We start from the raw sequence: 22,511 nt of genomic DNA, 5'->3' as shown, positions 1-22,511 counted from the left end.
ATCAATAAAGTACGAATATAAAAGAACAAAATGAGGACAAACTATGAAGTCATCAATAACTAAAAAAAAAAACTTGAGACTCATCACGCGCCAAAAATTGACACATCCAACATTATGGATATTAACATCATGTCCCAGGATCTCAAAAACTGCAATCTCCCAACAAACGGTAAATGAAATAGTGCAGTCATCAATAACTAAAAAAAAAAACTTGAGACTCATCACGCGCCAAAAAATGACACATCCAACATTATGGATATTAACATCATGTCCCAGGATCTCAAAAACTGCAATCTCCCAACAAACGGTAAATGAAATAGTGTTATTTTCCTTCCACAGAAAGCATGATGTGTGTTCGTACTGTTTCCACTCTCGCGAGGTACAAAACCTCTCCACTGCAACAAGAAATGTATCGTCATTTTCTAGCTGAATTACTAGAACCTGAGCCAAAACCATCTAAAAGGATAAAGATAATGAGCATACGAGAAAAGCATGAAAGTCGACACTCATAGCACCAGGAAAACAAATTTCAGAGAACATTTAAAAGTGCACACGATATATCCACAAATTCATATGCAGTTGAGCACTGAAACAACTTCAACAAGAAAATTATAGCAAATTTGTTTCTCTGTTCAAGAACCAGCAAAGAGAAATACAATATTGTGATGTACCTCAGACAATTTAACGCCTATCGGTTTTTCCAGTTGAGCGTTTTCCGGAATACAAGTGCTTTGGTTTCAAAGTAGGAATAACCCTATCTGCCTCTCCACGACGAGCATCTTTGTTTCTCTTCTTAATAGACTTCTTCGCAATTTTCACTGCCCTGCTCTTTTGAGTAATGTCCTTAAAGCCCTCACCAGGAACAACTTCAGTTGGCGGCCTTGACCTTGACCTAGACCTTGCGAGCAACAGGGATCTAGTCCTCGCACGCAGCTTCTTGTTAGGTGCTTCCGTATCCACATCCATAGCATCACCATCAGTGTCTCTATCAAATGATCTCCCCCTCTTTTCGCCTCTCCTGGAGAGAGACCTGCCGCGAGCTCTTTGAATTGCCAAACTCGGATCAACCCCCAAAGCTGATAGCTGCCTTCCCATCCTCTCTGTTGTGAACTCCCTGTCTTTGTCAAACTTCCGAGGTACAGTTGGCCTGCTTTCTGCAGTGCTTTTCTTCATCCTATGCTGTTGAATGAGCAGGCTTTTCTTCTTCCTGATCTCGGCCAATGCCTTCTGCTCTTCTGGAGTCAATTCCTGCCCATCCATCTCAAAATCATCATCAGCTGCCTCCTCCTGTCGGAGTCCTTCTTCTCGTTCCAACTCTTCAAGCCTTTCTAAGATATCAGGATCGATAAAGTCATACACATTGTGCCCATCAAGAATTTCTGGCATTGTATCTTCCTTCCATTCATCATTGGCTAAGATATAATTCTTCTTTAAGCTAGCAGAGTACACACCAGCACCACCATTCTCATTCTCCAAATCCCTTTCAGTTTCTCTCTTTTCCTTCTCTGCTGCTTCCTTGGCCTTAGCTTCCAAAACTCCCTGAGGTATGCATGGTGGCCTTTCCTTCTGGTCACGTGGTTTCGGCATTGCAACGTGAAACCTGTTCAGGCAGTCATTTAGTTTTTTGGATTTCATCTTCAATTCAACCCTCTGATTCAATAACCTCTCGCAAGCAGCATTCTTCACAGCAATTACACCGTCCTCGGTTAAAGTGCTCATGGTAAGCAGCACGCCTTCATCACCTGTAGGCTCACCTCCTTGACCAATCACAGTCTTCATGGCCTCAGATTTCATCTCCATAACCAACTTCATGTCTTCCTCTGATATACCCTCCAAAGGCTGCAAATCAGTCTTGTTGCAGACGATAATCAGTGGTTTGTTCATAAACAAAGACTTGATGCTGTGGAAAAGAGCAGCCTGTTGGGCAATACTATAGCCACAAGACCCAGAGACGTCCAAGAAGAACATCACAGCAGCTCTAAGATGTGCCAAAGCTGTGATACTACACATCTCAATAATGTTGCGGTCTTCAAATGGACGGTCCAAAATCCCTGGTGTATCAATCACTTGGTACCTCAGGTATTTATAGTCTGTGTGACCCACAAAGAGTGACTTTGTGGTAAAAGCATAGGGTTGGACATCAACATCGGCCCTAGTGATCTTGTTTATAAATGAGCTCTTTCCAACATTAGGATACCCGCAAATCAAGATTGTGCGGGTGTTAGGATCTATAGAAGGTAGCCTTGCCATGTGCTGCCTAATTTGTTCCAAATAAGCAAAACTAGGGCCAACCCTTTTTATCACAGTACACATTCGGCCAAGAGCAGCAACCTTCAGACACTTGCATCTGTAAAGCGAGTCACCATACTTCAACAGTTTGACATAATCTTTGGCAATCTTACTAATTAGGTTTCTTGCAGTATTAATTTGGCCAAGAGCAAGCTTATAGTGGTCCTTGTTGTACAGAACATGAAGAAGATCACCGTAAAAAGGATGAATATCATCCAACCTCGGGAACTCATCAATAATCGTGGAGAGCTTTTCGTGAAAATTCTGTTGGGTATACTTCACTTTGCGCATATAAAACTGACGAAGACGGGAAATGGAATAGCCCTTGTGGACAACGGTCGGGGTCTGCCGTTGGGTGCGAGATAGGATGATGTCAATGAAGTCCTTGCCATTTGGTACCACAGTAATCTTCTTAAAGTTATATTGCACCATGTTTCCTGATTAATCTGACAATATGATAAGTACAAGACATATAAATATTCATATTGATCAGAACCAATCACAGACAAAATGAAATTCACCAGCTTTCTCAGAACCAATCTCTTCTTTCTAATAAATTAGTCGACAAACATACACACATGATGATAAAAAATCACTGTAATTACAAATTCAATGGGAACGGATTCATGATAGAAAGTCATGGAAAATAATTCCTTTTTTCTGAAAAAAAGAAAGAATTTTTCGGCGGATCTGGCAATCAAATGCTATCGAATGGAAAAAAAAAAAAAAAAAAAAAACTGATGGTCCAAAATTTTCATTTTAAACCAGAAAAACTGGGATGATTTAAGGCCAATTCTATTATCAACTTGCTTCATTCTCGACAATACTTATTTCTCGTGGAGCAAAAATCAAATTAACATTTCAGAAAGATAACATAAAAAGAACAGAACAGAGATAGAGAGAGAGAGAAGAAAACACCTAAAAGCAACCGGAGAGTAGCGGCTATAGACGGAGCGAAGAAAGAAGCGGCGGCGGTGTGGGTAGAAATGATATTTCGCACGCCCTAAGAGTTAACTGGTTCTGCGGCGGTGCACCGAACAATAAGAAAGAGCGGCCAAAGGGTTTAGCGAAACCCTTTCGTGGTATTTATAGCTTCGTTCTTTTCTGGAAAGGGTATTGATGTTTTCATGTAATTCTATTATTTACCCTTTTGAAGCTTTTAAGTTTTAAAAACACCCATGTTTTATATGTATTTGCATGTAGACCCTTGTAAATTTTTACAATACAAATTTTCTTATAAATAAATCAAACAATAATTTTTTAAAAATGCATTTGCCATCTATATCCTCGCAAGTGTTTTTGCAATATATTATTCTTTTCATGAATCAAATGATACTGCAAAAATAAGTAACAAAAAATTAATCAAATCATTTAAGCATCACTTTATAATTTCTGTCTATTTATATTTCGATAAATAGTAAAAACATAAATAACATTTTATCTGGCTAAAATTTGACGGTATTATAATGATGAAACAAAAACGAAAAAGATAATTGACGTGGTAAAATTAAGATTGGCTAGTTGGATTTTTCTTAAGTGTTCGGATGGGGTTTTTTTACGTTTCGATTTTCCATAAGCTACTAAAGATAGACAAATCAATACTCAATAATTAAAAAAAAAAATCAAAATAAAAGCCATGCTCCGAACTATTTTTGAGCTCCCTGCCTCCATCTAATTCAATTTTTTATTTATTTAAGGGCATTCCAGTAAATACAAATATTTTTTAGGCAAGTCAATTATTAGGGAAAATAATTTTAGGACGACATATCAGAAAACACATAAACATGACGTGACGTACGAAATTGTAAGGCCTCGTTCATTTCACCGATTTGAGTTTTCAGTTTTAAGTTTTTACAGTAAAAAGCTCTCAGAAAATGTCACATCTAACTTTTTCTGCTACAGTGAAAAACTCTCAGAAAATGTCACATCTCAACTCGAATCCGCGAAGTGAACGAGGCCTAAATTAAGATTATCGTGTTTGGAGTTGTTCTTGTTTTTATTTTTTACGTTTTTGAGGAAAAATAAAAACGATTTTAAAACGACATTTGATACAATTAAAGACAAAAAATAGAAATGAAAATGATTTTTTAGTTTAGTATAAAATGAGAGATAAATGAAAAATGACTTTTAGTCATTTTTTATTTTCGTTTTCTCTTCTCTTAAGCAGAGAGAAAAATAGAGACATTAATGGTTTTTTTATACTGAAAATAATCTCTTAGTGGACATTTGGTTCATGAATTCAGAATTATAATTTAGAATTATTTTTTATTTATGTGTATTTTTTATGAGAGAAAAAACTGTAACGAACCACGAACTATACTTCAAATCATGACACGAATCCACCAACTAAACACAACTTTAATAAAATTATCAAACACATTTTTAAAAATAATTTCTCTTAAAACATTTTCATTTCCATTTTTATATAAAAAACAAACATGTCGTCAAATGTCTTGCCGGGATTTCAAAGCTCAATAGTTACTCACTCTCAACAGAGCCTGGTTATTCTTCCTAGAATATTGCCATCGCCATAGCCAAAAGCTTCTTATCCACAGTTTCCAACACAGAGACCTTCGATGCAAATATGGCCGCAAGACTCAGACTTACCAGAGTAATGCCAATACCTTCGTCTTCTCTTATCATTCAATCTCGCTTCATATCTCTCCCTCTCAAACCACGAACTCGCCTCCCTCCAAAACCCCATCTTCCGACCTCCAAATCCCTCGTTTTCAGGCTCTTCTCCGTCTCCGCTGCTTCCGCGGTCTCGTCCTCGCACCATTCGAAGAGCTTCGATGGCGATATCGAGCCGTACTTGTCGTGTTCGATGCCTCACAAACGCCTCAGAGTCGCCGTGCTTCTCAGCGGCGGCGTCGACAGCAGCGTCGCTCTGCGCCTCCTCCACGCCGCCGGCCACTCCTGTACCGCCTTTTACCTCAAGATTTGGTTCCAAGTAAGGAGAGTTACGTTAATTATTGATTAGTTTTGAGTTAATTAATTGATTATTTATTAATCAATGCGTGTTTTTTTGGTGTAGGAAGATTTCGAGAACTTTTGGTCGGAGTGTCCATGGGAAGAGGATTTGAAGTATGCCAAAGCTGTTTGTAGTCAGGTCTGTTTTTTCCTTATTGGAAGCTTTTGCTTTTGTTTGCTATTTGCCTATTTCACATGAGAGAAATAGAGATATTTTGTTATTAAATTTTGGCATTTTCTTTTTCAGATTGAAGTGCCACTTGAAGTTGTACATTTGACTGATGAGTATTGGAAGAATGTGGTACAAATTACTAGCTCTGAGAGTGTCTTATTTTAGTTTGCATTTTATAGTTTTCATTACTTATGCAGAATTCATTATCTGTTCCGAAAACTTTGTTTCTTCATTGGGACTTCAGCTGACTAGTAATGTTATTTAAGCTATAAAAGTTGATTCTGCTCTGAAAATAAGTTATGAATTTTTTTTTTTTTTTTTTTTTTTTTTCATGTTTCAGGTATCCTACATTATTGACGAGTATCGCTGTGGCCGTACCCCTAATCCAGATGTTCTTTGCAATACGAGAATAAAGTTTGGTACGTGTTCAGAGGAATCTTAAGAAGCCGTAATTGTGTTTTTGGATCCCTTTTTTTGATTTGCTTGTGATTATTTTCAGGTTCATTTATGGATGCCATCAGCAGTATGGAGTTCGACTACGTTGCTTCTGGACATTATGCGAACGTTGTCCACTCATTTACAAATGAAAGGGGCGATGCATCTGTTTTGGAACTATCACAAGACATGGTACTTATGAATAACGAATTTCCGAATGCTAACTTATTTATTCTTCAACTGCTGATATTGTTAGTTTTCTTTATTGTCATGTTCTTGTGGAATCTATTTTCACTTTCTTCATTTTCTGTCATGATATTACTTTGCGTTCTGATAATAAGTATTTTATTTATTCTTCAACTGCAGATATTATTAGTTTCCTTTATTGTCATGTTCTCGTGGAATCTATTTTCACGTTCTGCATTTTGTGTCATGATATTACTTTGCATTGGGATAATTTATCTCTATTTTCAAGTATGTTTGGACCTGTTATATACACAGTTTCCCCTGTTCATATCTTCTAATTTTTGCTTTTTAGGTGAAGGATCAGACCTACTTCCTTTCACATCTGTCTCAGGCCCAGCTTAAGCGATTAGTTTTCCCACTTGGTTGTATCTCAAAGGTCAGTGGCTAATTTTGACCGCATTGCAACATTTTACTAAATAGTAATCTCATCCACGTGCAGTGAACTTTTTACTCCATACTAAACTACCAATCTCATCCATCTTCATGATATTGCTATGTAATTGAAATAACATAGAGAGTATCATAGACTATGGCTGAGAGAAAAGCATATTGTTGAGACGAATTCAGACAACTAGAAAGTGCAGCAGCTCTTAGTTAACTTTTATGGTTTCACACCAGAATTCATCTTCACTGAGGTCTAGTGTCTTTTTCTTTTGGGTAAATATTTATCTCCAGGAAGAAGTTCGCAAGCTTGCCAAAAAATTTGATCTACCTAATAAAGACAGAAAGGATTCACAAGGGATATGCTTTCTCGGGAAGGTATATGTTATATTTCTGTTTTCGACTTATTCTTACCTGCCTCGAAGATTTTTTCTTGCGCATTAATCATTATGAAACATTGAAAATATTCTCCTACATGGCAGAGTTGCCCATTCGGATCGGTCTTCATCAAGGATCTGCTCTTAGTCCTTATCTTTTTACCATTGTGATGGATGGGCTGACAAGAGAAATCCAAGATAGAGTTCCTTGGTGTATTCTTTTTGCTGACGATATAGTTTTAGTTGATGAACATAGGGAAGGAGTTAACTGTAAGTTAGAACTGTGGAGACAGACTCTCGAGACGAAGGGATTTAAGTTAAGTATGACGAAAACTGAATACATGCATTGTAGGTTTAGTAACTCAAGTAATCAGAGTGATGGAATTTCTTTAGATGGTGTGGAGATTGGGTTTTCTAGGAAGTTTAGGTACCTTGGGTCTATAGTGCAGTACGAAGGAGATATAGAAGAGGATATTCAACATAGGATTAAGGCAGGGTGGGTTATATAGGACTGCAATCCCAGCTATGTTATATGGTAGTGAATGTTGGGCCATTAAAAGACAACATATATCTAAGATGAGTGTGACAGAAATGCGTATGTTAAGATGGATGAGTAGCCATATGAGAATGAATCGCATAAGAAATGAAGTTATTCGTAGTAAAGTAGGTGTAGCACCAATAGAAGATAAGGTGCGTGAAAGCCGCTTGAGTTGGTACGGGGAGAGGGAGGGGTAGACTAAGAATTATGTGGACCGAAGTAGTTAGGAAAGACATTTTAGATCTAGGCCTTCAGGAAAGTCTAATTTCAAACAGAGCTGCGTGGAAAAGTGAAATGCATATAGCCGCCAATTAAGTTGGGATTAAGGCTTGTTGTTGTCCTATCTATATTTTTACTAGTTGACTTGAATTAGAAAAGAAACTCTAGAAATTCATCTAGCCTTTGATATCAATAGTGTGACGTTAATTATACTTTGTTTCCAAATTTCCCTTAGAATGCTAATTATTGTTTTCTCTTTCTAACATGCCACAATGAAAACATTCGAGTTATAATCAACAATGACTTTGTTCTTTTTTGTTTTGTTTTTGTTTTTGGTTTTTTGTTTTTTGTTTTTTTTTTTTCTTTTGGCTTTAGATAAAGTTTAGTGAATTTGTCGCTAGACACATAGGTGAGAAGGAAGGTATCATTTTAGAAGCTGAAACAGGAGATTTCTTGGGAATGCATCGGGGTTTTTGGTTCTATACAATTGGTCAACGTCAAGGTCTACGCCTTCCTGGAGGACCCTGGTATGCTCTGTAACTATTGATTGTTATCCACAAATTGGTTAGTAATAATGCGTCCAGTTATGTTACATTATCCTTGGCCGTTGAAAGAAAGGTGTACTAGTATGTTGTTGCAGCAACTTTGCTTTTTATCTGCTTTAGTATTGGTATCACTCATGATATTTCATTGAAACTAAATGTTCTTCTATATATATTATTAGGATAATTGTTGGCTAGGGACATTAAAACAATTAAATTTTAATAATAGTTAATTGTTTTTCTAGCGTATCTCGTTCTCCTTGAGTAGTCATTGGATTTTTCTCGTGCAGGTATGTGGTTGAGAAGGATGTAAAAAACAATGTAGTTTTTGCATCAAGAAATTACTTTTCCTTTGACAAAAGAAGACGAATTTTCCGTGTTGGCTCCTTGAAATGGCTAAATGGTTTGCCTCCAGATCAAACCTGTCAACTGCAGTGCAAGGTCGAGCAATTTATTTCCAATGTCTCTCCTTGTCCTTCCTTCAATTAGTGTTCATATTGCCATGCAATCTTAGTTTTCTTACGAGCTGTATGACAATATCAAAGCAAATCACTCGGACAAGTACCAAGGTTATTCTCTTTAGGAATATTGACATGTCTAGTTCTTGAACAGTAAAGATTACTGAATGAAAGAATGTATTTTACACAAGGCACGCAAGTAATATCATTCTTATTCTCAATGTTTCAGGTCAGACATGGCCCTGGGTTTTACAATTGTAGCTTTACTATGGAATCTGGAGAAAACAGTGGTGAAGATGTTGCAGTTGTCCAGTTATCCGAAGATGATCAAGGCCTGGCAGTAGGACAGTTTGCAGCCTTCTACCAGGGGAAGAGCTGCTTGGGCTCTGGCATTATATTGGAGTCTTGGGATGACCAAGGCTTTCCTGTATGTGAAAAGGCTCTCGAGATTGCGAAAATGGAAGATAAGTCGCTCCTTGGAAAACCAGTTAAGATAAAAGTGAAGCCGGAGAGTCCCACAATAGAGCCTGGTCAGAAAAGCAGTACAGAGCTGGACAGGGGACAGAGAAGTTCCCACATTGCTGCTGCCAAACAAGGCAGGCAGGCATTATCCTTCCCAATGAAGTGGCTCCAACGGTTGCGAGAGAAGTGGTTTCGGATATTCTGAGAGTGCATAAATATAAGTATAGTTATACAGCCATGGAATGATGGAAAATTCTCGTAGGTGACAATTAGATAGGGACCTTTGGTCTTTTAAGTGTATAGACTATAGGTATAGTAATTAGTAAGTTCACATTGCCTACATTTCATCATAGATGGGTTCAATTTTTACCAAATTTGCTGCAAGACTTCTTTGTATCACTAAATTAAGCCCCGATTTTTGAAACCGGAATACTTACCAAATCCAAATATGCTTGAATGAATTTCTTCTAGTTTTACCCTGTATAGAGTGTTGAAGTGCTCCCACGGCTGTACCGACATGTCGCTTTACACTTGAACGACATCAAAGTTGAGATCTAACAACATGTCGTATTCCGTCACAAACACTGTTAGACTTAAACAACAACGGCATGGCGTTTACAAACACATTGCTGCTGATATATGATTGACGTGTAACGTACGAAAGCAAGATTAGATACGTTGTGTTGTTTCACGTACGAAGCAAGATTAATACTAGAAACATGTCGTACCTTGAAATAGACTGCAATATATATATTTTTTTTTTTGAAATGTAGACGACAATCAATTTTAAAGTAATGACATGTGGTTTGAGTTACGTAACTTTCTTAAGAAAACTAAAAAATGGTTCTTCACATTGAAAATAACAACTTTTCAGAGGTGTAAACGGCAAGTCGTTTTTTAGCATCATATCCTTTTCCTTCTTGTCAAACGTCTAAAACCCCAAACCAAGTTGTGGATAAACCCCCATCACCCGTCATCTCTGCTGCATCTTCTTCTCCAAAAACACACGCAGAAGCAGAAGCAGAAGCAGAAGGTCATAGAGCTCTCTGAACTAAAATGGCAGCTTTAGAGCTCTTCTTCTTAAGCACTACCCCTTCGTCTTCCCCTCTCTCTAAGTCACTCTCTCTCCTCTCCCCACTTCTCAGACCTTCTTCCTTTTCTCTCTCCCCCTCACGTCCCTCGCTTGTTCCGTTCCGCAAATCTTTTCCCTCCATTCCTCGCTGCATTTCCAGCTTATCTTCCGATGAATTCAACGAAAACGAAGACGAAGAGTATGAGGAATTTGAATATGAAGAAGAAAGTGGCGACGATCCTGACGGTGAAAGTTACGCCATGATTGATGTGGACGCCCTCGAACAAGAAGCTCTGGACGCTGTTCGAGATTTTTCCTCTTCCTTGTCCAACCAGCTCAAAATCGGTGCGTTTTTTACTCTATAAATCTTGCACCATTTTACCGAAACAGTTTGGTTGGATAAAAATGCGATTTTGCTTCTGCATTTGGTTTACTAATGGCTATTGAAGTGCGGTGAAGAACAGACAATTCTGTTATCGTTGTGTTGATCTAAGAATTTGGAAATTCGGCATGTTTTTATCTTGTTTTTTTATTTTATTTTCGTTTTTATTCCCTTAACCAATCGATGAAAGGGAAGAAGGCGTAGAGCTAAGTTTTGAAATAATTTTCTGTGGATAATAAAAGATTCATGTAACAAATGTGTTTGGGTTATTACTTTTCAAACTCATATTTTATGAATGATTTTTTTTTTCAATTTCAGATCATATGTTTAATTGAGCATTTCGACGTAAAGTTCCAATCTTGCTGCCTTAGGGTGTCAATCTCGTTTGTGTCTTGGTTTTGTCGTTAATTATATATCAATTACTGTGATGATTTCAGAAGATGAGAAAATTGACCATAAGGAAATTGGTCGAAAGCAGAAGAGGCATAAAAGTACTGTGAAAAGTGTAAGCAAGCAGCTTTTCTTGATCCTATGTTTCTTTTTGGAATATAATATTTAACCATTCATAACGAAAATCTTTGGAAAAAGAGAGTGGATTTTTTTTTCCCTATCCAATGCTAGCGGCTTAAGAAATTCAATTTCCTATCATGTGATCAAATCATTGTTTCTTTAATGTAATTTGGAGGACTCATATCTCTTAGAAAAGAAAAAAAGAATTGAGTTGAGATTTTTTTTAGGGAAGTTGAGAATGTATCTTCTATTAGCTTATCACTTGAAATCACTTGCGCAGATCCCTGACCATCTTCTTCCAAAAGTTGCAATTGTTGGAAGGCCAAATGTTGGTAAATCAGCATTATTCAATCGTCTTGTTGGGGTATTATATCATGAATTCTTTCCTTTTTCTAATCATCTCATGCTTTCACTACTCACGAGCATATGATTCTTGGGTTCATTATGTACAACCTTACCTTCTGGAAGTTGAATTACTTTTTGTTGCAATGGTGTAGGGGAACAGGGCTATTGTAGTTGATGAACCTGGGGTTACAAGGGACCGCTTATATGGCAGATCTTTTTGGGGGGATTATGAATTCATGGTAATTGATACTGGAGGTGTTCTCACGCTTTCCAAATCACATGATAATGTTATGGAAGAATTAGCTATTACAACAACAATTGGCATGGATGGGATTCCACTTGCCTCCAGGGAGGCAGCTATTGCTAGAATGCCCTCGATGATTGAACGACAAGCTACTGCAGCTGTAGAAGAATCATCTGTCATCATATTCGTGGTTGATGGCCAGGTGCGAACCATAGAACATAAGAATAGCAGTTAACTCTTCTCCTGATCCTCAGTTGTTTATTTATATTATTGTTACGGAATTAACATAATATACTTCACTACGTTTGAAAATTGATTAAGCTTAGCACCCTCTTGTCTTTATGATCTGGAAATTGGCTTTGTGCCACAATACAAAGATAGTGATACTAAATCTGCTAGCAGGCAGGTCTGACAGCAGCTGATGAGGAAATTGCGGGCTGGTTACGTAAAAACTACTCGGATAAGTGTGTCATTCTGGCAGTTAATAAGTGCGAATCTCCACGGAAAGGAATGATGCAGGCAATAGATTTCTGGTCCTTAGGGTGCGCTGAACTCTTGCTTTTTGTTTTGTTTTTTGTTTTTTGTTTTTTTTTTCTGTCCTCAAAACTTATTTTGTGAATACCGCGATGTAGGATTTTATTATGAATCGGACAGTTTTTGTACGCTCTTGAGTTCGAATATGGTGGATATCCTTTTCAAGGTTAAACTGAAAAGCGTGAGTTTTTTTATTATTTAACCAGGTTTTCACCACTTCCTGTATCTGCTTTGTCTGGAACTGGCACCGGAGAACTGCTAGATTTTGTTTGTTTAGGACTGAGAAAGATTGAGGTTGGATGTTCCTCTTTATCTATTTTTTCCTGGTATATAATCAGTTTTTTATTAAAGCTTCTTTTTAATGTTTTGAGTAATGATTGGAATGTCGTACTTATAATTAAATTTCTGATTTAATTTCTTTCCCTGCTTTCTAGGGTCAAGCGGATTTTGAAGAAGAGGAGGATTATATTCCTGCAATGGCAATTGTTGGTCGACCAAATGTTGGTAAAAGTAGCATTTTGAATGCGTTGGTTGGAGAAGACAGGGCTATTGTTAGCCCAGTCAGTGGAACTACCCGAGATGCCATTGATACTGAGTATACGGGACCAGATGGCGAGGTTTGGTTTCTTGCTGTTACACTACCTTCTACCTCTTGTTGACTATTTTTCTGAAGGTTTTATTCATTTTAGGCTAGAAATACCAATATATTTTAGGGGAACAAGACTAGATTAGAATCTTCTGAACAACTTCTGTGTCGTAATTGCTTTGTCTGGTTGGGGCATACTGTCTATTCAAGCTTCTCTGCTCTTGTATCACTAATACAAGAAAACAAAAAATCTTGCTGGTTGACTCTTGGATTACATGCTTTAAGCATCAAAATACCACTGTCAGATCAGCGTTCAGTTTATGTTTTTGGCTATTCCTTTGTTGAATTAAAAATAGGATTAGCTACTGCTCTCTTCACTATGATCTGGAGCTGATTTCTTCGGATCATATAAAATTGACACTTTGTTGGCTAATGTTAGTTGACGTCAGATGCCTTATGCATGATTCAATGTTTTGCAGAAGTTCCGTCTGATTGATACTGCTGGAATCAGAAGAAGAGCAGTTGTAGCTTCATCAGGTAGCGTGACAGAGGCTCTATCAGTAAATCGAGCGTTCCGTGCTATTCGTCGTTCTGATGTTGTAGCTCTTGTTATTGAGGCCATGGCTTGTATTACAGAGCAGGTAGTTAATCCTTGGATTTATGTAGGGTCAGAATTTGATAATTTGTGAAATGTGCCTGTAATTTTCCTAAAATAGTATGCCTTTCCCGCCCTTAATGTTTGATTACCATTTTTTACCTTAATGTAGGATTTCAAGATCGCTGAAAGGATAGAAAAAGAAGGGAAAGGTTGCCTTATAGTAGTTAATAAATGGGATACCATACCAAATAAAAATCAGCAGACTGCAATGTACTATGAGCAAGATGTTAGGGAGAAGCTTCGCATACTTGATTGGGCTCCTATTGTATATTCAACTGCCATAGCTGGTCAGAGTGTGGAAAAGTATGTTCTTCCATATCTGGAATCCCAGATTTGGATAGTATTGTTTTAGATTCCTCTATATAATTGCTTTTCATACCATTTCTCTGCCATATTGGTTGCCATAGGGTTACATTTTATCTTTCTGCATTGTTTTTCTTATTAATTGTTATTGTTTTTTTGGCTCAGGATAATTGGTGCTGCTAGCATGGTTGAAAAGGAGAGATCAAGAAGGTTAGGTACTTCCATATTGAATCAAGTTTTACAGGAAGCACTTGCTTTCAAAGCACCTCCAAGAACACGCGGTGGCAAGCGTGGACGTGTTTATTACTGTACTCAGGTAACCATTGATAATGCAATACGGAAAATAACCATGCTCTGGTTCAACTCATGATTTCAATTTCGGATTCAATACGATACGTAGGAAGCATTACTCCTCTTTTCATTCCAAATTCAAGAATACGACCTTGTTATGAATTCCACGTATTTTGCAACTTTAATAAAAGTTATGCATATCTATTTCTTAACATCTTCTCTCTTTTAGCAGAGTTAATGATCATTGGGTGTATTTTTTTTTGTTTTAATGTTAATTATATCTCAGTAGATACCTGAATCCTGTAATTAAGTATTGCTTCTATCTAGTTATAACGCCTTAGTACTGAAATTTATCTCTATACACAGCCACTTACGTTCTGTTCTTTTGAACTTCTCTATCCTATATGTTACATCGTAAATCAGCATTCCTAAGAATTTTACCTGTTATTCATCATATGCAGGCTGCTATAAGGCCACCTACGTTTGTGTTCTTTGTTAATGATGCAAAACTTTTTCCTGAGACCTATCGGCGTTTTATGGAGAAGCAACTACGTACAGATGCAGGATTTTCTGGTACACCAATCCGGCTTCTATGGCGCAGCAGGAGAAAATTGGAAAAAAGTGATGGTTAGTTCTAGTCTCACTTCTACAGGCGTAATCCCTTATAGGCAATTATATTATAGTTAAAAAAAGGTGTAGCAAACATAAGGTGTTGTGTTACAAATCTGGATTTCTCTGTTTTCCCCTAAATCTCTCTCTTTTAACCTTTAGATTAATTTTTATACGGCTTAAAAGGACATGATTTGTTGGATTGGGAACTACAGGCTTGTCTATCCTCGAACATACAAGCATACGTATCTCTACGTATCTCTAACTCATTTTTGTTTACAGGAAAATCTAAAACAGGACCACAAGCCAATCTTGTGCCACGTAATAGAAAATTGGCACCGTCAAGTACCTGGAGACGAGACGTTTCATCATCCTGATATAAATCAAGAAATGCCGCGGGAGATGCTGAAAATAACAGGTGAATTCCAAATATGAATAGACCAGTGAATTACTAGCTGTATTAACCCTTTTTTTTTTCCCTGCATCTTTCCTGGCTGGAAAGTGGGGACACATTCCTAAGTTTCCATCAAGCAGGGAATTGGAAAACGACAGGAAAATACACCTCCACATCTTTATGGTTCTGACGTTGGCTCTACAGTCTGCATTTCCCTTTCAAGTTGCTTATCGGACGGGGAAATGCGCATTGTAAAAAAAAATATATATATATATATCAGGAAAATGCGCATTGTAAACAAATTAATTAGTGCTGCAATTATATGCTTTCTTCAGTTCTTGTCACAACTATCAACCGACATTTTGATTAGATGGTTCTTCACATGACATTAAATGATAGTTTTTTATTTGTTTAAGACAAGTGAGCATTATCATATTCACGATGTTGATATTTTAACAGTTTTCTTTTGACGAATACGTACATATTTCGGATAAAAAACTTGGGAGCTTCTCACTAAATTCTTTATAATTTCGTGCATCTAAATCAGTTCTCAATTCTCACATCCAAAGAGACCATAAAGAAAAATGGAGTCAACCACTTTTCTGAGTTGAAACATCAATGAACATGAATATTAACTTTTTACAGAAATCAAAAGATATTAGGTCTAATTTAACTTAGTAAAATCGGCTTGCTAGAGTAGGATTGTCCTCATCTTATTAAGTGAATTATGTTAATATCTCCAGTTAATATGAGATTCTAATACGTCCCCTCACGCACAACGTGGACCATGTCAAACTGCTGTGAATAAGTCGATATTGGAGGACCCAACATTGCAAAACTGGGCTTGTTCTTATACTATTTTATAAAAATCAAAGGATATTGGGCCTAACTCAACCTAGCAAAATTGGCTTGTTAGAAGAAGATTGCCCTCACCTTATTAAGTGGATCATACAAATACTTCCAGCCAATGTGAAATTCTAATATAACTGTCTAAATTTGTTGTGGTTCATAAATGGCAGTAACGATTCAAACTTGCTATGGTGAATTCTTATCTATCAAACTCATCAACTTGGCATTTATGTTGTTTACCAACATTTAGCTACCCACCAGGACAGGATCAGTTAAAATAAAATGAAAAAAAAGAATCTCGACATGATTTGTTATGTTAAACTAGAATGTGAGGACGAATAATTGGCTTTTTTTGGGGAAGGCAATTGTTTAAAGATTTACATTGAATGCTTCACTTTATTGAGCGCAACTACCATCCATGATATGTCCCATTACCACTTTTAAAGAGTTGTGTTTCTCGTGTAAGCTTTCATGAACTTTTTACCTCTCTGTCTTCACCATTCAATATCAACATTTTTTTTTTTGCTTCTGTCCTTTTTGGGGTCTAATTTTAGTTTTCTCGTGGATGGAATTATTAATCTGTTATTAACGTACAATGGCGATGCACAAAAAAAAAAACACTTGAATCTCTAAAACACACAACAAATAGCTTTCTACTGCGATGATGTTAATTTGGTCTAGTTGGATGGCTAAGTTTATTTATATTTCAAATGGCCTGTTAGAGTTTAAACTTTGCCTAAGAAAATGTAATTAAAGCCAGGCCATGTGAAATGTTGATAAGTTCTTTTTCTTTTTTTTTTTCTTTTTTCTTTTTTAAAGGGGAATGTTGATAAGTTTTCTTCACCTGCAATATTAATCTCACATGACATTTTGTTCAAATTCAAATACCTTTTAAAAAAAAAAAATTTCTTTCAATTGCAAGTTAAGAGAATCCTAGATTATGTAATTAAAGATGAGGGTTTAGGCAACATGGGATACTAAAATCAAAACATTTCAACACATTTTAGCAACCCAATTTGAGCACTAAAACCTACGCTTAAAAACCATTAATAAAGATATTTTGTAAGTCATTTAGACAAAAAATACAGACCCAATTGAGGAAATGGTCAAATCTACTCATTTTTTCAGCAACATAAGTTGTCCTTTCTTTCCGACTTTACAATGTTTTGGAACTCATTAAAATTCTGTCAATTCCCATCCATTTTAATGCTTTAAATTCGTAGGTCATAACCTATGCAGGTGGTCCTCAGCTATGACAACAACTATACCCCTATATTTATGTACGTACATACATCATTGGACTAGAAAGTTGATTAAGATGTGAATTTCCAAATGAACCCACATTTTCTATTTTGTTTCCTCATAATACACACGCTTTAAATTCAATACAACCAACCATGAGGGCAAGAAAGTCGGTTGAGTTAGTGACAATAAAAAGTTAGAAACAGTAAATGAAAGATGATAAAACTTCATGATATAAATTAAGTGACCAAGTTCAATAGTTTCTCCACTGAGCTATGGATTCTCCAAGAAATTTGCAGGGAGATCTTGAGTCTCTGAGGTTGTACTTCAGGTGTGGAAGGACTAAGGAAGCCTCTTGGAGAAAAACACAGATCAAAGGTTTGCTTAACTTTATAAAGGAAAATGAAGGAGATATAATGAAGGCTCTTAAACAAGACTTGGGAAAGCACCGGGCTGAGGCTTATCGAGATGAGGTTTGATTTATATAATTTGTTTTCTGTTTTTGTTTTTGTTTTTTGGGTTTGGTTACTTCTATCACAAGCAATGATATTGAGCATGAGATTGGTTTAATACGTTCAAACATCATGTAGTTAGTCATCACTTTATTAGGTTTTGTTTGCTAAAGTATATAAAACTTCACATCAAAGTTGATTGTGAGGGAACCAAATAACATTTCTTTTTTAATTTTCTTGCAGATTGGAACCTTGATAAAGTCTCTTAATTACGCTTTGAACTCTTTGAAAGCATGGATGTCGCCAAAAAAGGTAGTTCCTATCCTTGTAAGTCTTGTCTCACTAAGTTGGGAATGGATAACTATGCCACACTTATTATGACATAACACAATATAATTTTTCATGTTCTGCCACATGAAGATATAGATAAGAGCAGACTTTGCTGTCGTTTTTTTCTCTTCCTTTATTATGTATTGCCCATTTTTGAGATTTGTTCATTAAGGGGGGAAAAAAAAGGTTTATGTTCTGTCAAATAACTTCTAATGATCTCTATCTGCTTTAATAGGTTAAGCTGCCGGCAGTTGCAGTACTGACCACTGCAGAATTGCTTCCTGAGCCTCTTGGTCTGGTCCTCATAGTCTCTGCATGGAATTTTCCATTTGGTGAGTCATCAAATCCTATTGAAAGACAAAACTATCAACTTTGTTATTGCCAATTCTTTTGCCATTATTTCTTTTGCTTTTTGTAACATCAAATTGTGTTTTTTGTAGGATTGTCCTTGGAGCCCCTCATAGGAGCCTTAGCAGCTGGAAACACAGCTGTGCTGAAGCCTTCAGAGTTGGCTCCGGCCTGTTCTTCTCTTTTAGCAAACACCATGACCTCTTACCTAGACGGTAACGCTGTCAAGGTCGTCGAAGGCGGTCCATCCGTCGGCGAACAACTCCTACAGGAAAGATGGGACAAGATATTCTTCACTGGTAATGACGGATCCAGAATTTTATCTCAGTTAGGAAATAATAAACAAGGCGGACCCCAGTGCCAAAGAAACTAGGAAATAATAAAGATAAAAAATAAATAAAATTAAAACGGTGATTTGTGATTTTATGTGGATAAAAAGCTTAATGTTTTTCTTTTAAAGACACGTAAAGTTCTTCTATTTTGCAAGCATTGCACACAGGTTGTATGAGTTTTATATCCGATTAGTAATTTTAAAAAATATCATTATTATGATCCAAAATGGGAGATTTTAGCTCATACTTTGTCAGAAGGTGTCAGTTGAAGTTGGTTTTCATTTTATACCATCATTATATTTTTTTATTCCTTAAAATGAATCAATTTTAACGATGATAAACTTATATACATCGACGTTCTAATTGTTGATATAAAACAAGCAAAATTTTTAATAAATTAGAAAAAAAAAATGTACACAAAGGAAATAGGAGGCGAGAGGGAATTAAATGATGGTTATGGTACTGTCAAAGGAAAAACAATAATCTAAATATTAAGTGCAGGCACATTTAAGAAAAAAATATTAAATAGGACCATACAAAGAAAAATACGAAAGTATATGAACTTAATTTCTGTTTTTTTTTTTTTTAATTGAGCGGAGACACGTTCTCCGTGGGCCTTCAAGTGCATCTGTCCCTGCTGGTATATGTGTAAAGATGACCATTTTTCATCTTCATCTTCTTATTCACTTTTGTCTGCAAAGTTGGTGTTTCTTCTAGTGATTTGCTTATATTTGATTGTTTAATTTAATGATGTAGGCAATGCTCGAGTTGGGCGGATTGTCATGTCTGCAGCAGTGAAGTATCTGACACCGGTTGCTTTGGAGCTTGGTGGAAAATGCCCTGCTGTTCTTGACTCCCTTTCATTTTCTTTTGATAGAGAGGTAAATATTAAACAGATAGATAACCTTAGTTTTCACAAAATGAGTGATTTATCAGTCAAACACATTTGGCTCTTTTCTGTTCATTGATTCCAAGGTGGCTGTAAAAAGAATTCTGGTGGGAAAATTTGGGACCTGTGCTGGTCAAGCATGCATAACAATTGATTATGTTCTAGTGGAGAAAAAGTTCCTGCCCAAAGCAGTAAGAAACTTTTAACATTCTCACTTCTTTCTTTCTTTGTCTTGGATTTTCCGATACAAGACTGTTTTGGTTTCACATATTCTTGTTGTTCAGGTGGAGCTAATGAAGGCTATCACAACGAAAATGTTCGGAGAAAATCCCAGAGAGACCAACACCGTTGCGAGAATAGTTAACAGGCGACATTTCTTAAGACTCAAGAATCTCTTGGACGATCCCACAGTTAAAGCTTCTATTGTTTATGGGGGAAAAACGGATGAAGAAAACTTGTAAATAGCAGAATCTGGCTGTTCTCTTTGCTAACATGCAATTTGCTTAGCTGAATTATAACTTCCGTACCAAATTTAATGTTGTTAGGTTCATTGAGCCAACCATCTTGGTGGACCCCCCACTTGAAGCAGAAATCATGACGGAAGAAATATTTGGTCCATTGCTTCCAATTATCACTGTGAGATATACACATTCATTTTATGCACATTTTTTTTTTAATATTTATTTCTATAACTTTCAAAGAGTCAATTTCTTGGCTTGGACAGTTGGAGAACATTGAAGACAGCATAGAGTTCATAAAGGCAAGGCCTAGGCCACTCACCATTTATGCCTTCACCAAAAGCAAAACGCTTGAGAGAAAATTGGTATCAGAAACATCATCTGGGAGTCTAGTTTTCAATGATGCAATAATCCAAGTATATTTCTCAACACCACTTGAAAACATTAAAAGGGTTGTTTTTAGACATCATGGTATTCCTCGTGTCAATGGTGTTTTGTTGCCAAATGCAGTATGCTGCAGACACAATCCCATTCGGAGGGGTCGGCGAGAGCGGGATCGGAAGGTACCACGGGAAGTTCTCCTTTGACACGTTCAGCCACGAGAAGGCAGTGGCAAGAAGGAGCTTTCTTGTTGATTTTTGGTTTAGATTTCCTCCATGGAATGACTACAAGCTTCAACTCTTTCGTGAGGCTTACAACTTTGATTACCTCGGAGTAATCTTTGTGGTCCTTGGCTTGAAGAAGCCAAAATCGGATTCACATGTCGTTTGACAAATGTATGTTATGACCAGATGTGTACAATATCACTTTTTTCATTTCAGTTAAATTGGTTTGGCCTTTCTTGGGCGTTGAAGTGAAAAAGAAATACCAATTGTTATGTATTTGTATGTATGGCTTTCATTTGAAACCTTTGATTAAGCAGTAGCCCTTAATGTGAGGCAAAAGTTCATAGAATTGTAATGCAATACTAAAGGCTAAATTGTAAGTGGATTGCAACGATATCATGCTAAAGGCTTATTTGCAATATAATACTAAAGTTCATAGATTTGTAATACAACTTGTTCCCTTTTTTCTTTTTTTTTTTCTGGGTTGCTATATTATTATTATTATTATTGTTATTATGTTTTGGGGGTGTCAAGGAGACATTCATTTTACTTCTTTAATTCAACGTCCAATGATTTCTAGCATTAATGTAATTGAGACCATTGCGAGAACTGTGGGTACAAATTTTTTTTTTTTTTTTTAAAGTTACTTCACTGTTATTGTTTCTTTCTTCTTTATTTTTTTCTTTTGCCAAACAGAGCACTTCACTGTTCTTATTATGTTGATACGAATGCTCAATATTAAATTGTCACATTATATTAAAACTATATCAAAATTAAGAAAAATAACTATACTTAAATTAACAAAATCTATGAAGCTTAATGGTTCAATATTGCAACATTTGTATTTTTTTTTATCCTATCATATAATTTCCCATGATAATATATAATTTCTTTAGTCATTCGAGTTTTTAATGCTTTCAATTAGTGGTGTCAAACGTGCCGAGCCGGGCAGCCCATTACGGGCATGGGCCGGGCCTGGCACGGCCCTACACAATGCAGGGCCGTTCCTGGGCACTCAGGCCCAGTCCAGGCCCTTGGCTCTAGTCCATAAGGGCCAAGGCCAGGGCCGGGCCTGGGCTCAGGCCCTTCACGGGCCGGCCCCGGCCCTTGTATTTTTTTTTAAATTTAATTAAAAAAATATATCATATGCCCCTAAAATATGTGATTTTATTGAATTGACATAATAGGAATAAGTACACATAAATGACTACCTCGTTAAAAATCTTGCTAAGTAAAACCCGTGGGGAGATCGAGACAAAATCTTAGCAAAGGAAAAAAGAGTGTAGTAGCTAGGAATTGTAAATTACAAACCTAAGTGCTTCTAGAAGATTCTGTTATTTCTAAGTTAGAAAATATTCTTGCATTGAATCATCTGTGTATTGTTATTTTCGTCTTCTGGCATCTTCCCAGTCTTTAATGCACATTAGCGCCTCCAAGATATTTGGATGCATTCTACTTCTCTTCTCGTCCAGAATTTGATTGCTTGCACTAAAAGCTTGCTCTGATACTACCGTTGACACTGGAGTTATCAGAATGTCACGAGCTATTACGGACAGTGTTGGAAAACGACCGGTCTTGCTCTTCCACCACTGTAAGGTGTCTAGTTTGTTATCATCGATTATAAAATTTGCTTCAAAATATTTTACTAGTTTGGTAGACACTTGTGTTGATGACAATTCTGCCGTTTTCTCTTTCTTCTTCAAGAAACTCCATAACGATCATTTAGGCCCCGAACTGCTAGTTGACGTCGAAGTTCCCTGTTATTTTTTACCTGTGTCGTATTTTGCTTCATATAAACTAAAAACCTTTTCTAACATTTTCTTTGCGTTAGTAATAGTTAGTTGCATATCTATTTCTAAATTTTCTGCGGTAGCAATCATCAATGATTCAGTTTCATCTACTCCGCACCTAGGATCTAAAATGGTTGCCAATGCATATAACATAGAACAACCTGACTAATAACTTTTAAATTTATTTTCCATTAACTTA

General features: G+C 36.6%; 4 protein-coding genes across 7 annotated transcripts; 3 read left to right on the top strand and 1 right to left on the bottom strand.

Moving 5' to 3' along the window:
• Positions 1-191: 191 nt before the first annotated feature.
• Positions 192-3,339, bottom strand: LOC21398390 (nucleolar GTP-binding protein 1). 2 transcript variants are annotated; one of them, XM_024169444.1, is made up of 3 exons: positions 3,208-3,339; positions 672-2,735; positions 192-395 (listed from the first exon to the last, which is right to left on the bottom strand). In XM_024169444.1, exon 2 carries the CDS (start codon positions 2,719-2,721, stop codon positions 682-684), a length of 2,040 nt encoding a protein of 679 aa, XP_024025212.1. In that variant the 5' UTR covers positions 2,722-2,735; positions 3,208-3,339; the 3' UTR covers positions 192-395; positions 672-681. The 2 variants fall into 2 exon arrangements, with proteins under 2 accessions (XP_024025212.1, XP_010102338.1); XM_010104036.2 differs by having other exon boundaries at positions 672-2,726.
• Positions 3,340-4,760: 1,421 nt separating this feature from the next.
• Positions 4,761-9,561, top strand: LOC21398389 (tRNA-specific 2-thiouridylase MnmA). The gene is made up of 10 exons (XM_024169492.1): positions 4,761-5,239; positions 5,324-5,398; positions 5,507-5,560; positions 5,772-5,850; positions 5,931-6,058; positions 6,405-6,488; positions 6,788-6,871; positions 8,003-8,154; positions 8,460-8,610; positions 8,857-9,561. Exons 1-10 carry the CDS (start codon positions 4,874-4,876, stop codon positions 9,292-9,294), a joined length of 1,611 nt encoding a protein of 536 aa, XP_024025260.1. The 5' UTR covers positions 4,761-4,873; the 3' UTR covers positions 9,295-9,561.
• Positions 9,562-10,056: 495 nt separating this feature from the next.
• On the top strand, positions 10,057-15,393 carry LOC21398388 (GTPase Der). Of its 3 annotated transcripts, none has more exons than XM_024169489.1 (12): positions 10,057-10,506; positions 10,984-11,048; positions 11,334-11,417; positions 11,551-11,844; positions 12,045-12,184; positions 12,383-12,470; positions 12,611-12,793; positions 13,242-13,403; positions 13,530-13,723; positions 13,889-14,039; positions 14,476-14,641; positions 14,906-15,393. In XM_024169489.1, the coding sequence occupies exons 1-12, from the start codon at positions 10,146-10,148 to the stop codon at positions 14,998-15,000; spliced, it is 1,983 nt and encodes a 660-aa protein (XP_024025257.1). In that variant the 5' UTR covers positions 10,057-10,145; the 3' UTR covers positions 15,001-15,393. The 3 variants fall into 3 exon arrangements, with proteins under 3 accessions (XP_024025257.1, XP_024025258.1, XP_010102336.1); XM_024169490.1 differs by having other exon boundaries at positions 10,981-11,048; positions 11,334-11,381; XM_010104034.2 differs by having other exon boundaries at positions 10,981-11,048.
• A 1,932-nt stretch (positions 15,394-17,325) lies between these two features.
• Positions 17,326-20,971, top strand: LOC21398387 (aldehyde dehydrogenase family 3 member F1). The gene is made up of 10 exons (XM_010104033.2): positions 17,326-17,581; positions 17,804-17,872; positions 18,126-18,222; positions 18,331-18,537; positions 19,327-19,451; positions 19,546-19,650; positions 19,744-19,916; positions 20,005-20,095; positions 20,184-20,333; positions 20,428-20,971. The coding sequence occupies exons 1-10, from the start codon at positions 17,384-17,386 to the stop codon at positions 20,686-20,688; spliced, it is 1,476 nt and encodes a 491-aa protein (XP_010102335.1). The 5' UTR covers positions 17,326-17,383; the 3' UTR covers positions 20,689-20,971.
• The last annotated feature ends 1,540 nt before the right edge of the window (positions 20,972-22,511 follow it).

The sequence above is a fragment of the Morus notabilis genome, unplaced genomic scaffold (genome assembly GCF_000414095.1).
Source record: "Morus notabilis unplaced genomic scaffold, ASM41409v2 Scaffold1005, whole genome shotgun sequence".
In the NCBI taxonomy this organism is placed as follows: domain Eukaryota; kingdom Viridiplantae; phylum Streptophyta; class Magnoliopsida; order Rosales; family Moraceae; genus Morus; species Morus notabilis.
The sequence above is the reverse complement of the archived record's forward strand: the minus strand, read 5'-3'. Positions and strand labels throughout refer to the sequence as shown.

Coding starts and splice junctions, on each gene's coding strand:
- LOC21398390 (XM_024169444.1), bottom strand. CDS start 2,721: ATGGTGCAATATAACTTTAAGAAGATTACTGTGGTACCAAATGGCAAG.
- LOC21398389 (XM_024169492.1), top strand. CDS start 4,874: ATGGCCGCAAGACTCAGACTTACCAGAGTAATGCCAATACCTTCGTCT. Junction 5,240..5,323: donor ACCTCAAGATTTGGTTCCAA/GTAAGGAGAGTT, acceptor TTTTTGGTGTAG/GAAGATTTCGAGAACTTTTG. Junction 8,611..8,856: donor CCTGTCAACTGCAGTGCAAG/GTCGAGCAATTT, acceptor TCAATGTTTCAG/GTCAGACATGGCCCTGGGTT.
- LOC21398388 (XM_010104034.2), top strand. CDS start 10,146: ATGGCAGCTTTAGAGCTCTTCTTCTTAAGCACTACCCCTTCGTCTTCC. Junction 11,049..11,333: donor ATAAAAGTACTGTGAAAAGT/GTAAGCAAGCAG, acceptor TCACTTGCGCAG/ATCCCTGACCATCTTCTTCC. Junction 11,418..11,550: donor TATTCAATCGTCTTGTTGGG/GTATTATATCAT, acceptor GCAATGGTGTAG/GGGAACAGGGCTATTGTAGT.
- LOC21398387 (XM_010104033.2), top strand. CDS start 17,384: ATGGATTCTCCAAGAAATTTGCAGGGAGATCTTGAGTCTCTGAGGTTG. Junction 17,582..17,803: donor CTGAGGCTTATCGAGATGAG/GTTTGATTTATA, acceptor ATTTTCTTGCAG/ATTGGAACCTTGATAAAGTC. Junction 19,917..20,004: donor AAAACGGATGAAGAAAACTT/GTAAATAGCAGA, acceptor TAATGTTGTTAG/GTTCATTGAGCCAACCATCT.